The sequence below is a fragment of the Zootoca vivipara genome, chromosome 17 (genome assembly GCF_963506605.1).
Source record: "Zootoca vivipara chromosome 17, rZooViv1.1, whole genome shotgun sequence".
NCBI classification, from domain to species: domain Eukaryota; kingdom Metazoa; phylum Chordata; class Lepidosauria; order Squamata; family Lacertidae; genus Zootoca; species Zootoca vivipara.
The window spans coordinates 11,176,717-11,190,508 of NC_083292.1; the positions used below are offsets into that span (position 1 = coordinate 11,176,717).

At 40.7% G+C, this 13,792-nt stretch overlaps 1 protein-coding gene across 1 annotated transcript in view; it reads left to right on the forward strand.

Annotated features, from left to right (window-relative positions):
- Positions 1-13,792, forward strand: part of ANKLE2 (ankyrin repeat and LEM domain containing 2) — a 25,948-nt gene continuing 12,156 nt past the window's right edge. Inside the window, exons 1-5 of the mRNA XM_035099326.2 lie at positions 1-492; positions 8,689-9,135; positions 10,774-10,965; positions 11,303-11,496; positions 12,727-12,915. Of these exons, the coding sequence (XP_034955217.2) occupies positions 216-492; positions 8,689-9,135; positions 10,774-10,965; positions 11,303-11,496; positions 12,727-12,915 (1,299 nt within the window). The 5' untranslated portion in view covers positions 1-215. The remainder of the gene's footprint in view (positions 493-8,688; positions 9,136-10,773; positions 10,966-11,302; positions 11,497-12,726; positions 12,916-13,792) is intronic.

The window sequence follows — 13,792 nt, forward strand, 5'->3', positions numbered from 1 at the left end:
AGAGGGAGGGAGAAAAAAAAAGCGCGAGGGAAAGAGACGGAAGCCGGGAGGTTTTTCCTAAGGTACTTGGACTTGTCCCTTTAAAGGGCCTGGTGTGTTTTTTTTCCCTTTTGCGGGAGGGGGTGGGGCGGTGGGAGTCGTACGCGCACGCGCGCGCACTGGCTCCCTCATCCCTCCTTCCCTCGTTCGGTTCCAGGGGGAAGAAGAGTGGAGCGATGGAGCGCTGGGCGGCGGCCGCTGCTGGCTGGCCGGGATGGGCCGGGTTGTGGGGGGCTTCGTGGGCCCGCTGGCCGACCTGGGAGCTGCTGGCCGCCTGCGCGGTAATCGGCGCCCTAGGCTGGATGCTGCGCTTGCTGGAGAGGAGGCCCGGCGGCCGACGCCGCTGCCAAGGCCCCGGACCTGCCGCCAAGGGGGCCTCCTCGCCCGCCGCTTCAACTCCGCCGCCTCCTGCTGCCGAGGAGAAGCCGCGCTGCCGCGGGAGCCCCCGCCAAGGTGAGAGAGGGAGAGACGCCCCACAGACCTCTCTGCTCCTGCGGCTTCTTCTCTTTATGGCATGTGCACATTTGACATCTGAGCATCACGTCTTTCTTGTAGGGTGAGAGGAAGGAGGGGGGTCTCTGAACGATTACAGTATATACTGTATCTCGTTTTGGCTCGGTAGAGTTACGATCCCTGGTGTGCGTGGGGAGTCCGTGCTTTGCTAACAACTGGCAACAAATGCGATTGTGCTGTTTTCCTTCTCAAATTACATTTTAATACTTTGTTTTACTTAATAAATTTAATAGTCATTTAAGATTGTCCTTATCTCCTGTGACATGGCTCTGGTTTTATGTTTTCTTTATTTCCCCCTGGTGGTTTTTCTTAAGTTTGTATGACGCAAAAAAGCCCTAAGCGTTGGTCTTAAAAAATAGTAGGATGGATTATATTAGGCATCCCCAAACTCCTGCCCTCCAGATGTTTTGGGACTACAATTCCCATCATCCCTGACCACTGGTCCTGTTAGCTAGGGATGATGGGAGTTTTAGTCCCAAAACATATTGAGGGCTGAGTTTGGGGTTGCCTGGATTATATATGGTGGTTTTGGTTTTTTGTGTGTCTCATTTGTTATTTGTAGGCTTTTGGGCAATAGAGGCCTTCAAGGCGGTGTACAAAACGATGAATTTAAGTTTGCCATGGCTAACAATTGATTTTAGTATGATTATTGGATGTATGGCTTAATTAAAACTCAGTAATAATAATGACATAAATGTGTATGACAAAATAAATAAATAAATCCTTCCAGTAGCACCTTAGAGACCAACTAAGTTTGTCATAGGTATGAGCTTTCGTGTGCATGCACACTTCTTCAGATACCTGAGGTATCTGAAGAAGTGTGCATGCACACGAAAGCTCATACCTTTTTAATTTTGTTTTGACTACGTCAGACCAACACGGCTACCTACCTGTAACTAATAAATGTGTATGGTATTTAACAAAGCGCAAGAGTGGAAATCCTTCTAATGTGAGAAGCAAACAGGAGAAAGAAAAGAGGAAGCTGCGTGGAGACTGGCGTAAGCATGTACTGTGCAGATAATGTGGAAATAACATACAGTTGTTTTAATTAATCAAAAACATAATGTTGTCCAACCTTATTTTTAATTTGTGTCTAGTATTTAGCATAATTCTCATAGTAGTTGTCATGTTGGAGAGGAGTGTCATTATATTGTTACATGCCACCCCAATCTCTACCCAGCGGTAACAAGATTCCAGGGGGTTCCAAGCATCCACCCAGCGTTGTGATCAAGTCACATCAGAGTCTGCAGTGTCTAGGAAATATGGTTTATTCACACACATTTTACACCTGAACCCTGCAGTAGAGGGGGGTGCAGAGTGTTACACCCCAAGAGTGTCTCATGGCTCCTCTCATAGTTTCAGCAAGATTGGGTCCAGCAGTCAGTCATGGCCCCCTGCTCAAGAGGTGCAGTTTCTCCCAGCCAGTGCACATGGACTTCTGCCCAGTTTCCTCCTTGTTCCCAGAACACCTTGCGAAAATCATCTGTGTAAAAGTCAGTTACCTGTAGGATCTTTGACTTGATGGCTTTTGCAGTGGTTTAATGGCAACAGGACCATCATCTCCCTTTGTCATTCTGTCTGGCAGAAAAACAAGCTCAGCCTGTCAGCAGCACTCAAGAATCTGGGCGGGGGGGGGGGGAGGACCTGACGCCCAGGGATCTGGGGGGGTCCCTTTCCCCCCACTAACCCATAGCTATATTTATGCTTGTTTGGCCAAGCTTGCATCTTAAAGCAGTGAGCTAGTGGGGCACAGTGGTGAGATTGTGGTACTACCGGTAGGACCTGGAAGACCAGGGCTCACATCTCTACTCAGCAGTGAATCTCACTGGGTGACCTTGGGCCAGTCATAGTCTCTCTACATAACCCACACTGCAGTGTTGTTGTTTGGATAAAAAAAGGGGGGGGGGTTGCCACTAGGAACACCTAGCTGAAAGGGGATATAAATATTGCAATAAATAATAAATCCCCCCCAGGCAAAATATGCTATAACATTCCAAATAGGTGGTTAAAAGTACATGGTTATATGACCCAAGATACCCCATACTGATCCTGTTGTTGGCAGTGAGAATGCATATTTTTTTGTTGAATATTGAGAGAACTAGGGATAGGGAAGAGAAAAATACTTCACCCTGCTTATTCAGATCTAATAACTTGAGATTTCAACCTGTCAGAAATTTATCTCACTACACTTGATGAGTTTGTACAGCATAGCCTGTCTTATCACATCCTGTAGTCTCATATTTTCTCTCTTGCATTTCTTCCTTGATTTCTTTAATATTTCTCAGTTTTCCTATTTGAACCTTTCGATTTTTGTTTTTAGGCTCACCTAGCCAGTTGTTGCAGATTTCCTAATTGCTTTTTTTTAAAAGAATTTTTTTAAGCCTGCCCTGCAGATGTACTTCACCTTCACCTAGTAGTATATATTTTGGGCATTTTATAAATAAGTGTTGATGATTCTTTCCCCCAAATTGATGTACATCCCTATGTAAAGAGATCTGTATTTATAGTTACATCTCTATTAATACATCTGAACTGTCACTGCAAGCCTGCCTACTCCTGGGAACATTCCACTTGCAGAGTAATTGCCTACTCATCAATACATTTATTAAGATGAATTCCAGCTGCCAGCACTGACTCACAGTTTGAGAGACTTTTCTATTACACATGGAATTCTTATTGACATGAATACTTTCTTAAGACTCTTTAAATGTAGAAACCTTGCCCAGAAAAGTTAGCTCAGATCTCAACCTGCCCCTCCTTACCATATTTCTTTTCCCTTTGCTCTTAAATTGATTTTTTCTTGTATGGGGCATGCCACCTACACTGTTTTACTCAAATATTGTATTTTAAGTTTTCCACAATATTTTTCTACTTTTGTTTTTAGGCAAAAAAGAATTGCCTTTATCCTTGAGGTGCTAGGAAAAAGTGCAGTGGAATATTACTCAAGAGTGCTGTACCTTGATTATGTTGTTGGAATATACCTTATACCAACTGGCACAATGTTTGGTAGAACAGAGGTGATGCTTTTCACCAGGAGTCAGCAAACTTTTTCAGCAGGGGGCCGATCCACTGTCCCTCAGACCTTGTGGGGGGCCGGACTATATCTTCTTATTCCTTTTGCCGCTGAAGAGGTACCCACACTTAAAAAAAACACCTCAGCCTCTTAGAACAAGGAAACAGATAAAAATTTCCTCTCTTTCCTAGCAATCATATCAGTTGGCAAATCCTCTGTTTTATTCCAGTCAGATTCCTGTTTCCTGCTCTCTTCCATTTTTTTGCTCATTTATTCTCAATCCACTCTAAATAGTAACCCTTTTCTCTCAGCCTTCCCTCAAAATATCTTACCTGATCTCTTCTGATTTTTACCTAAACACTTTCCAAAAGCCCCATTACCCAAACTCCCTTATTACCATCACAACCTCCCGTTCTCTTACTATAAAGCCAGCACCCATGAGCTCCTGGACACGTTAACCCTTGGATCTAAGATCCCACAGTCACCGCTGTGATCTGCCTACTATTCCTTTGCGCTAACTACTAGGCGGCCCAGCCGTTGGCCTACCCTGGCTACTGAGCTGTCTGGTGCTGCTAAATAGCTATGAAACCCTCCAACTGGTCATCAATTGCCGAGGGTCCCACAGCAACTTTCCTGCCTGCTACACTATAAGGGGTGGTTATATCAGCTCTTGAATTAACGCTATCCTTATAAAAGACTCACTAATCTAATCTAATCTTAGGAAAACTGTCTGTTCACTTGTATCTTCCTTTAAAGAAAATTTCTCAAGGAACTTGCACTCTTTAGTCTAAGGAAGTAAACTCTCATTCAAACTATCTTATGATCTGCTAATGGGTTCGGTATAAAGTTGGTACTTTTATTTTGCCCTTAGTACACGTGCGTGCTTGCATAATAGATTCATAGCTTGTGTTTCCTTCCCCAGTTGTGTCTGTGTACATAAGTATGTGTGTCTCTGGTAGTACAAATCTTGCTATGAATCCTATATTTTAGAGGGTTGGACTAGGTGACCTCAGGGTCCCTTCCAACTCTGCCAGTTATGGCTATGTGAAAGGCAATGTGTCTGCAAGAAATGGAGGGTAATTTTTAAATCCTGGTGTGGTGATGGGTTGAAATTCAGCCCAACTTTGCTTTCTGGCAAGGAAAGATGGAAATATTGGTTTTTAGAGTTTAGAATGGAGAGTTTTAAAGCGTGAGAGGTGAAAGCAGTGATGTTTTCAAGCAGAGCTGGTGATATCAAGCATTTGAGTGATTATCTAACAGTTTTTATCGTTTTGTCTATTGTTTAAAGCAGTGATGTTTTCAAGCAGAGCTGGTGATATCAAGCATTTGAGTGATTATCTAACAGTTTTTATCGTTTTGTCTATTGTTTAAAATTCAGACTTCAAAATTTATCCAAAGTTTAAGCACCTACAAAATTCATAATTAGGATGGATGAGTTTTGGGCATTTCCCCATTCATAAGGGGGGCAGGGAATTTAGTCTGCCCATGGCTGAAATTACTAATGAAATTTTGAATTTTATGAATTCTGACTCTCTGGGCATTTTACCCATACATAAGGGGGTGGGTGATTGTTCCGCTAATGACCAGAGGGAGAGCACACAAAATAATGATAGCCCACATTTTTTAATAGAGACCCGCACCCCAATTTCCTGTACATAAAGGAGGCAGTAGCTCCCAATTTCTTTGCCTGGGTTGCAGGTATGTTTATTTGGTGCAAGAAAGATGATTCATTAGCACTGAGTTAACAGAAATTTAATTTGACCAATTTTTATTGCTGGTTTTGGTGAAAGCGTAAATTGCTGGCTTTCTGTTTTCATTTTAAATCTAACCCTATTTTTAAAATCTGCTCCTCACCCTTCCTTTATTCAAATGGTACACTTTTAAATGGTACAATAGATTTCTGAATAGTGAACTTTGTACATGCACAGAGGGTATGTCAACTTTAAAAAGAGAGAGAGAGAAGAGAAGGAAATAAGAGGTTTTAACTAAGAGGTGTCAAAAGTATGTTCTGCACATGAAACTTAAATTAAAACTTCTTTATGTAAAACTTGGAACCATTGACGAAAAAACCCTTATGTGTCCTTGACTCCAGGGGTTACTTGAGAAAACAAAAGGGTCAAGTGCTGGGCCATCATTCCAAATCTAACATGCAAAATTCATTCCAGAGGTAAATATCCCAGAACTCCCACTTTGAGTTCATCTCTTGGGTAGTTTTTTGTTTGTTTGTTTTCCCTTTCAACAGGATACTGAGATCTAGGGCTGTTCTTTCAGAACCTTAATGCAAATCTATCTCCGAATGGGGGACTGTTAAGGAATGGGAAGGGGAGGCACCTAAACAAGGTCTCCTCCACACTTGGAAATTCATAGAAAATCCTGTCTTCTCTTCATTCTACCGCTGATTTGTACCTTTGGTCCAGGTGGGCTTAGAAAATGCTCCAGACTATACAAACCAAGGTTCTATTGTCCTTTTCCAGTGGGTACTCAGGATGTACCATTTCACCCCCGAAGCATTACCTCTATGTTAATCCTGTACAGTGGTACCTCGACATACGAATGCTTTGACTTCCGAAGGTTTCGACAACCCCGGAAGTCTTTTCGCCGCGTGCGCTCTGCACCTGCGCAGAAGTGGCACATGTGGTCCACGCATGTGCAGAAGTGCAAAATCGCGCATGCGCAGAACGGGCGCTTCGACATCCGATAACCTTGACTTACGAAGAGCGCCGTGGAACAGATCGTCTTCATAAGTTGACGTACCACTGTATAACCCTCCCCTTTTCTGATGTATCAATGATGGAGTGTTTGTTCCTTTTTTTCTCCCACAGCACTGAAAAAAATATTTCCAACGTTCTCAGAAAAGTAATTGCATTTGTATTTCTTTTCATCTCTCTTTCCTTACAGCCATTTTCTTTCTGTTCTGCGAAACAAACTTGAATCCCTGCTACCTTTGACTCCCCTCCATTTTTTGTGTGGCTTTGACGCTTCTCTTAAGTTACAAATAATCTAAATCAGTTTTTCCGTTATGTCTATGAAATGAATCTAAGCACAACCAATTATTCTTTTATCTGAAAAAAATCGGACCCTTTACCTAGATAATTCTCGTAAATTCTTACAACACATGCTTATTGATTTTGTCTAATATGTTCTTAGTAAATTCCCTTTTGAGACAAGTTAATTCTCCTTTGATAGAATAAATTTAGTTTACTTTGAATGTTAATAAGTAGCTAATTTGTTTGAAATTATTAACTTCACTGGGAACGTGGGCAGTAAGATTGTTGTGACCTAAAAATAGAGGCAGTAGGTTAAATGGTTGAGTATATTTGATGTTCTTATCCCACTGAAATATTCCATTTATTCTCATGTATTTTAAAACTTCCCGTTTTCCTTTTATGGTTGAATTCTTGCATCTGTTTCATTCTCTTTTTAAGTAGAAGAGCAGACGTGGATCTAAAGCTTCCTGCCAGATGCTTAATGACTAAGTACTGAAATGGTGCTCAGTATTCTTGCTGCTAACATTAGTCAGTGTTTCTCAAACATGGGTCTTCAGCTGTTGTTGGACTACAACTCCCAACATCCCTAACCATTTGTCCTGCTAGCTAGGGATGATGGGATAATGGGAGCTGTAGTCCAACAACAGCTGGAGACTCAAGTTTGAGAAACTGTGTGTAGTTACTATACAAGAGGAACAGTCTCCTTTGGGAGGTTGTGGACTCTTCTTCCTTGGGGGTTTTTAAGCAGAGGTTGGAGGGCCATCTCTCTTGGATGCTTTAGCTGAGATTCCTGCATTGCAGGGGGTTGAACCAGATGACTCTTGGGGTCCCTTCCAACTCTACGATTCTATGAAGTTACAGAGTAAATTGTTTGAGGCTGGAATTCATATATTTGAATACACAGGTTTCCTAAGAGGCTCTTACTGAATCATAGCTTTGAATTCTGTCAGTTATTGACAGTAGGTATATATGGAAAAAACCCCCACTGTTTTAAATATTTCCCTGTAAAATTTTGAAATTATTAGGAAATATTACAAAAATGGAGAAGGGGGTTAATACTGGGGTTTCTTTCTTAGTGCTGTACACCTCTATTGAATTAGAATCATAGCATTGTAGAGTTGAAAGGGACTCTTGAGGGTCCTCTAGTCCATCCCCTGCAAAGAGGAATCTTTAGCCCAGTGCGGGGCTTGAACCAACAATCCTGAAATTAAGTCTCATGCTTTACCAATGGAGCCATCGAGCTACATTTGTTAATTACATGTTGGCCTTGTTGATAGTTAACATTTGTAAACTTGAGAGCTTACAAAGTTTCATTTGTTTATTTTTATTCATTTTTATTTGAAAATAAAAAGCTTACAGCCACAATCAATCAACATGTTTCCAATTACATATATCATTTTTGCTTTTATATCACGTTCTTAAAGGTTCTTAATAATTCTTTAGATACCACCTTCTATTTCCCTCCCTGCCTCTCAACTTTCCCTCACCCATGTGCGATCTTATTGGTATTTATATTATTGTTTCTTGTTGTGTTAACAGTTGTTTGTACTTAATGATTTTATCCTTTGTACTATTATCTTGTATCCTTGCAAGTATTTCCTTTTATGTTTATATTAAAATTTATTTCCATTTCCATATTTTTCCATATATGTCTCTACACACTCCCACTCTCTCTTAACTTTTTGCTTGGAGTTGCCTCTAATTGAAGCCATGAATTTTGCCATTGCCATAAATTCACAAATCTTGGTTCTCCATTCTGATATTTCTGGTATTTTTCCTGGAGGCAGCGCTCCTGCTGGAAACCTGCAGCAGCCCGCCGAGGCAGAGCGCGTGGCCGCTCTAGTCAGAGCATGGCCACAGAGGGGCTGCACTGGCTTCCCATGGCTGGCAGCCCCCCAAATAATCCTCCCCAAAAGCTCAATCCCCCTACAGTATTTTCTAAATTTTGAGACTCCAAAAATAGGGGGTGTCTTATAGATGGAAAAATACGGTACCCCTTTACCTTTCACTTGCCTATTCTTTGATAACAATGAGCTGACATATTAGGAGAAATTGCTCTTCAGTATTTGAGCCCTCAAAGCTAATATCTGTTTGGTTGTCTTTTCATTTGGTGGTGGTTGTCTTTTTCCTCTCTAGGAACGGTAACAATGGATGCTATTTTATCACGATTAAAGCAGCTAACTTCTGATGAGCTCAGAGAAGAGATCGTTAAAGCTGGACAGAAATGTGGGCCTCTTACACTTACAACGAGATCAATTTTTGAAAAAAGATTGGCCCAGGCACTATTGGAACAGCAAGGAGAATTAGAGGCAAAAAACTCGCTTTTGAATGGTGCACTTGGAACTGCTGCAGCTGATGCCAGCCAACTGCAAACAAAGAAACCTTCAAGGAATCAAAATGGTCACATAGGCTCCTCTGAGGATGGTGATTTTGGGTACAATATGGGTTTGAACCCACCAGAAGAGGAAGCTCTAATGCACAAAGCAGATGATGACTCTCTGATCAGTTCTCAGACTCCATCTAAGGAGCCTCTGCTATACTATGGTGTATGTCCGGTTTATGATGATATATTGACAAGAAATGGTAATTTATTTTTATTTTTACCATTGCAGTGTAGTTAAAGATCAAGTTAAGCAAATGTACCTTTCATGGAGGAAAAAGGGTGCTATTGGAGAATAGTAATTGTGGTTAATTTATTTTACAGATTATTTATTTAAAATGTATACTCCACTCTTTTATAAAATGTCCAGGGTAGCCGGCATTTAAATTTTTAAAAAATATAACCTTTTCATATATTTCCAGTTTTAGGTTTTTTCAATATTCATTATTGCTGTAGAGGAGTTTGTTGGTAATCTACTAATAAGCATTCCATTGGGAAGTAAATTGAAAGGAAATTATTTCAGTTAAGCAGTTTTCAATAGGTGCTGCAAGCCAGTGTTAGAAACTAAGATGAAAGCAAGGAACTAAATGGCACCTTTAACCTAAGTTATGGGCACAACAATGAAATGTCTAGGCACACTTTTTTTTTGTAACAAGAATTCAAAGCTGAGGATGAATGAACTGCAGCTAAAATATTGTGTTCATTTTTCACATGGTCTAGTCCTTCCCCTGCCCACCCCAATATTCTTAAGAGGGTCTTTTCTCCAGTCTTTAGAGAGTAGCTGGAAGTGGGGAGGCAGAAAAGGGTCCTCCTTTCCTTCCACTCTGCAGTTTTAATCTGAAATCTTAGGCACAGTGCTACGTCCAGAGCTCAGAAATTGCTTGCTGTAATGAAATTCCCTGTCGCAAAATGTGCCTAATACAATGGGAGTTTCGAACACTGCTGCAAGCCTGAAACTAGAGAATCTAACGTTCTCTCTTTGAAGCAAAATAGAAAAAAATTCCTTCAGTAGCACCTTAAAGACCAACTAAGTTTTTATTTTGGTATGAGCTTTCGTGTGCATGCACACTTCTTCAGATACTTTTTTCTATTTTTTTCTTTTTTTCTATTTTGCTTCGACTCTGACCAACACGGCTACCTACCTGTAACTAGTTCTCTCGCATAATCCCTGACAACCAAGGATGACATAACAGCTCTTGGGATGCTCAAAATATTTCAAGATTGATCTCAGTTCCACCCTTACTTGGTATGGGATTAGATTTGAGATTAAGTATTTAGGAGACTCATGCTATTTATGGAGTCAGTCCTAGAATATATAAATACTTTTTTTAAGCTGCAAGAATACCAGATGGGTACAAATATCAGAACTTCACTGGAGAATTAGCCTAGTTTATCTCAATATATCGTTATTTTTTATTATAGTAGCAGAGGATATTCTGGATGGGAGTGGGAGAATGCATGCCTTAGGCAATGAGAACTGTGTTCAATAAAGATTTTTGACAGTGTCACATTGATGTAGTTTGGTAGGGATTTTTTCAATTGCTTGTCCTTTGTTTGCTTGCTCATGAAAAAGTGTTTAGGGTTGTATCATAACCATGATGAGAATGATTTGTAATAAGCCAGATTTGAGGCATTAGTGCAATCTTATCACAATTGTTCTCTTTCTCTGTAAGACCCCCAAAATTTGGCATATTACTACAAATTTGCTTTTAAAAGTATAAGAATTTAAGTCTCTTTTCCTGAAAGTAAAATTCACCAAGCCAATTTTGAGCTCATTTGAGCATTTTCTCCTGCAGACTACCACGATGGAAATAAACTAATTTGATTTGATTCTGTTCCAGAGAGGGTGCATGTATATGAGGATAAAAAGGAAGCCTTGCAAGCTGTTAAAATGATAAAAGGTTCAAGATTTAAAGCTTTCACAAATAGGGAAGATGCAGAGAAATTTGCCAAAGGCATATGCGACTATTTCCCATCTCCAAACAAGCCCTCATCTTTGTCACCTGTGAAAGTTTGTTCAGTGTTCAACAGAGGTAAGTGGGGGCTTTTAAATGTTTTCCAATTCTTTAACTACTTAAGTGGCTTTTGGAGTTGGTGTAGTTTATACTTAGAATACCGGTGCTGTTCTTTTTCTGCTTTTAAAATGTAGTTCTGAGAACTTTATTATGACAGGGATCATGTGAATTCCTAAACTGCTTTAAAGCTTATAAATATTCTTGATTTTAAAATTAATGCTGAAGGATCTGTTCTTAATTTACCTGCCTAGAAGTTCTGAACAATAAGTATACAGAGTTTGCTTATAAAATAATCTGACACGCTTTCATGAGCAAAGATCACATCATGACTAGAATACTATTTTTATTTTGATAGACGGCTTATGCTCTCCTGAGATGGAAACAGTTAGTAAAGAGAGAGCCAACAGTTATAAAAGTCCCCGTACGCAGGATCTTACTGCCAAGCTTCGGAAGGCAGTTGAGAAAGGAGATGAAACAGCATTCTTGGAACTTATCTGGAGTAATCCTCGCTATCTCATTGGCTCTGGAGACAACCCGACAATTGTTCAGGTGTGGGAATGGTTTGGCCTTTGCCAAAATGAAGTTTGAATTAAACCCTTTGCATCCTTTCCCCAACCGAGGAAATGGCTTCAAAACTCATCTGCACAAGAGATGGGCATAGTGTTAGTTCTACAGTGGTTTTTTGTGCTGCTTCTGGAGGCTTTCTTTCATGTAGAGTACTTTGGGGCTTCACTTTCTTTAAAAAATGATATTGAAAACAAAATCAGTAAAAAAATAAATCTAAATTTGCTGGCTGTTTTTGGAAAGCCTATAACCAAGAGGTGACTAGCTTTTGTGGCCCCACCAACACCTTCCCTTCTGGGTGCTACATGCCAAAAAAGTTGTCAAATGCTGAAATGAGATGCCACACAAATACACATACATGGGATGCAGATCTTCCATCTGCAACAATCCTTTCAATCAACATTGTGCTAAAAAAAACACAGAATCTTGTTCCTGTTTGTTACAAATGGGTTTGCTCTACTCTCTCTCTCCCCCTACAGTTTAAGCCAGGCATAGGCAAACTCGGCCCTCCAGATGTTTTGGGACTACAACTCCCATCACCCCTGACCACTGTTCCTGTTAGCTAGGGATGGTGGGAGTTGTAGTCCCAAAACATCTGGAGGGAGGGCCGAGTTTGCCTATGCCTGCTTTAAGCTGCAAAAACTGAACATACAGGCTCAAATGGTAGCAATAACTTGCATAAACATGAGAGAGGCTTCTTCTCTGAGCAGATTGTTGTGTGGCTTTACTAGTATCCCCAAATGCTCCATGTTTGCTGTTTTCCAAATACTTAGATTTCCCCTCTGAGACCTAACACCATCAGCTTGCTAGTACCGTGTTTCTCATATTATAAGACATGTCTTATATTTATTTTTTCCTCTAAAAAACACACTATGGCTTATTTTCAAGGGATGTCTTATTTTTTTCCTCCTCCTCCTGCCGTGGCCGGCATTCCTGCTGCGCCTATCACTATGTCTTATTTTCGGGGTATGGCTTATATTCCTTGAATGCTTAAAAATCCTGCTATGGCTTATTTTATGGGTATGTCTTAAAATATGAGAAACAGGGTATAGAGTTCTCCAGGTAGACTGAAAGCTTTATATGTTTGTGTTTCCTGAATTTTTGTGTATGTAAGATCTGGGGGAAAACAACAACATTGCTGTAAGTGTACAGTATTCATCTTTAGCAAATCGTTCAGATTTCATATTTAGTGAATATGTGTCTATTTCTTTTTAGGAAGGCTGTAGATACAATGTCCTGCATGTTGCAGCCAAGGAGAATCAAGCTGGTATCTGCCGGTTGCTATTGGACACTTTGGAAAATCCTGAATTTATGCGACTGATGTATCCTGATGATGATGAGATAATGTTACAGAAACGCATCGGATACATTGTTGACCTTTATCTTAACACACCAGATAAAGTGGTGAGTTTCAGTGTCCAACTGATTTCATTTTCTTTTTGTTTGTGTTGGATACTGAAGAATAACATCACTAGCCTGTCATTTTAAATGAAGAACATATGAGGTTGGATCTAGGCTACCAATGCATATCCACTGGAAATTAAGCCCTTTTGAGTTCTAGGGGACTTAGGCCCAGGTGAGTGAGGACTGGATTGCAGCCTAAAGATAGCTCCGTTAGACTAATGTGAAAAGTTAGTCATGACTTAATTTGTCTCATTGAGACAAATAAAGTGCAAGTAATTTAGTCTAGCTCCAGCGCAAACTTAATTAAAAGCCAGTGCGACTTCATGCCATATTAGCAGTTGGGACAGCAGTAGCAACCTCCACATACTGTGACATACCACATCACTGCCTCCCCCTGCCTTCCTCAGTCACCACTGCCTTTTAAAGCAACATTTTTTATCTCTTGTTTTTGTTATTATTGATTATCCCGTGGAGGCCTGTTGTCAGGCAAGATACAGTAATGTTTTTAGATACAGTATGTAGTTTTAGAATTGGGGAGTTACAGGCCTGGTTTGCAGCTTAACCCAGCTCAGGTTTGGACGATAGAACAAACTGCAGTATGTGGTTTGTTACTCCCTGTGCACCCAGGAGCTGGAGAGGACTGAGATGTGGACATTTAAGCAGTGGGCCACCAATGCATTGCTCATTTGTATTAAACTATGTTGTTGTTTAGTCGTTTAGTCGTGTCCGACTCTTCGTGACCCCATGGACCATAGCACGCCAGGCACTCCTGTCTTGCACTGCCTCCCACAGTTTGGTCAAACTCATGTTCGTAGCTTCGAGAACACTGTCCAACCATCTTGTCCTCTGACGTCCCCTTCTCCTAGTGCCCTCAATC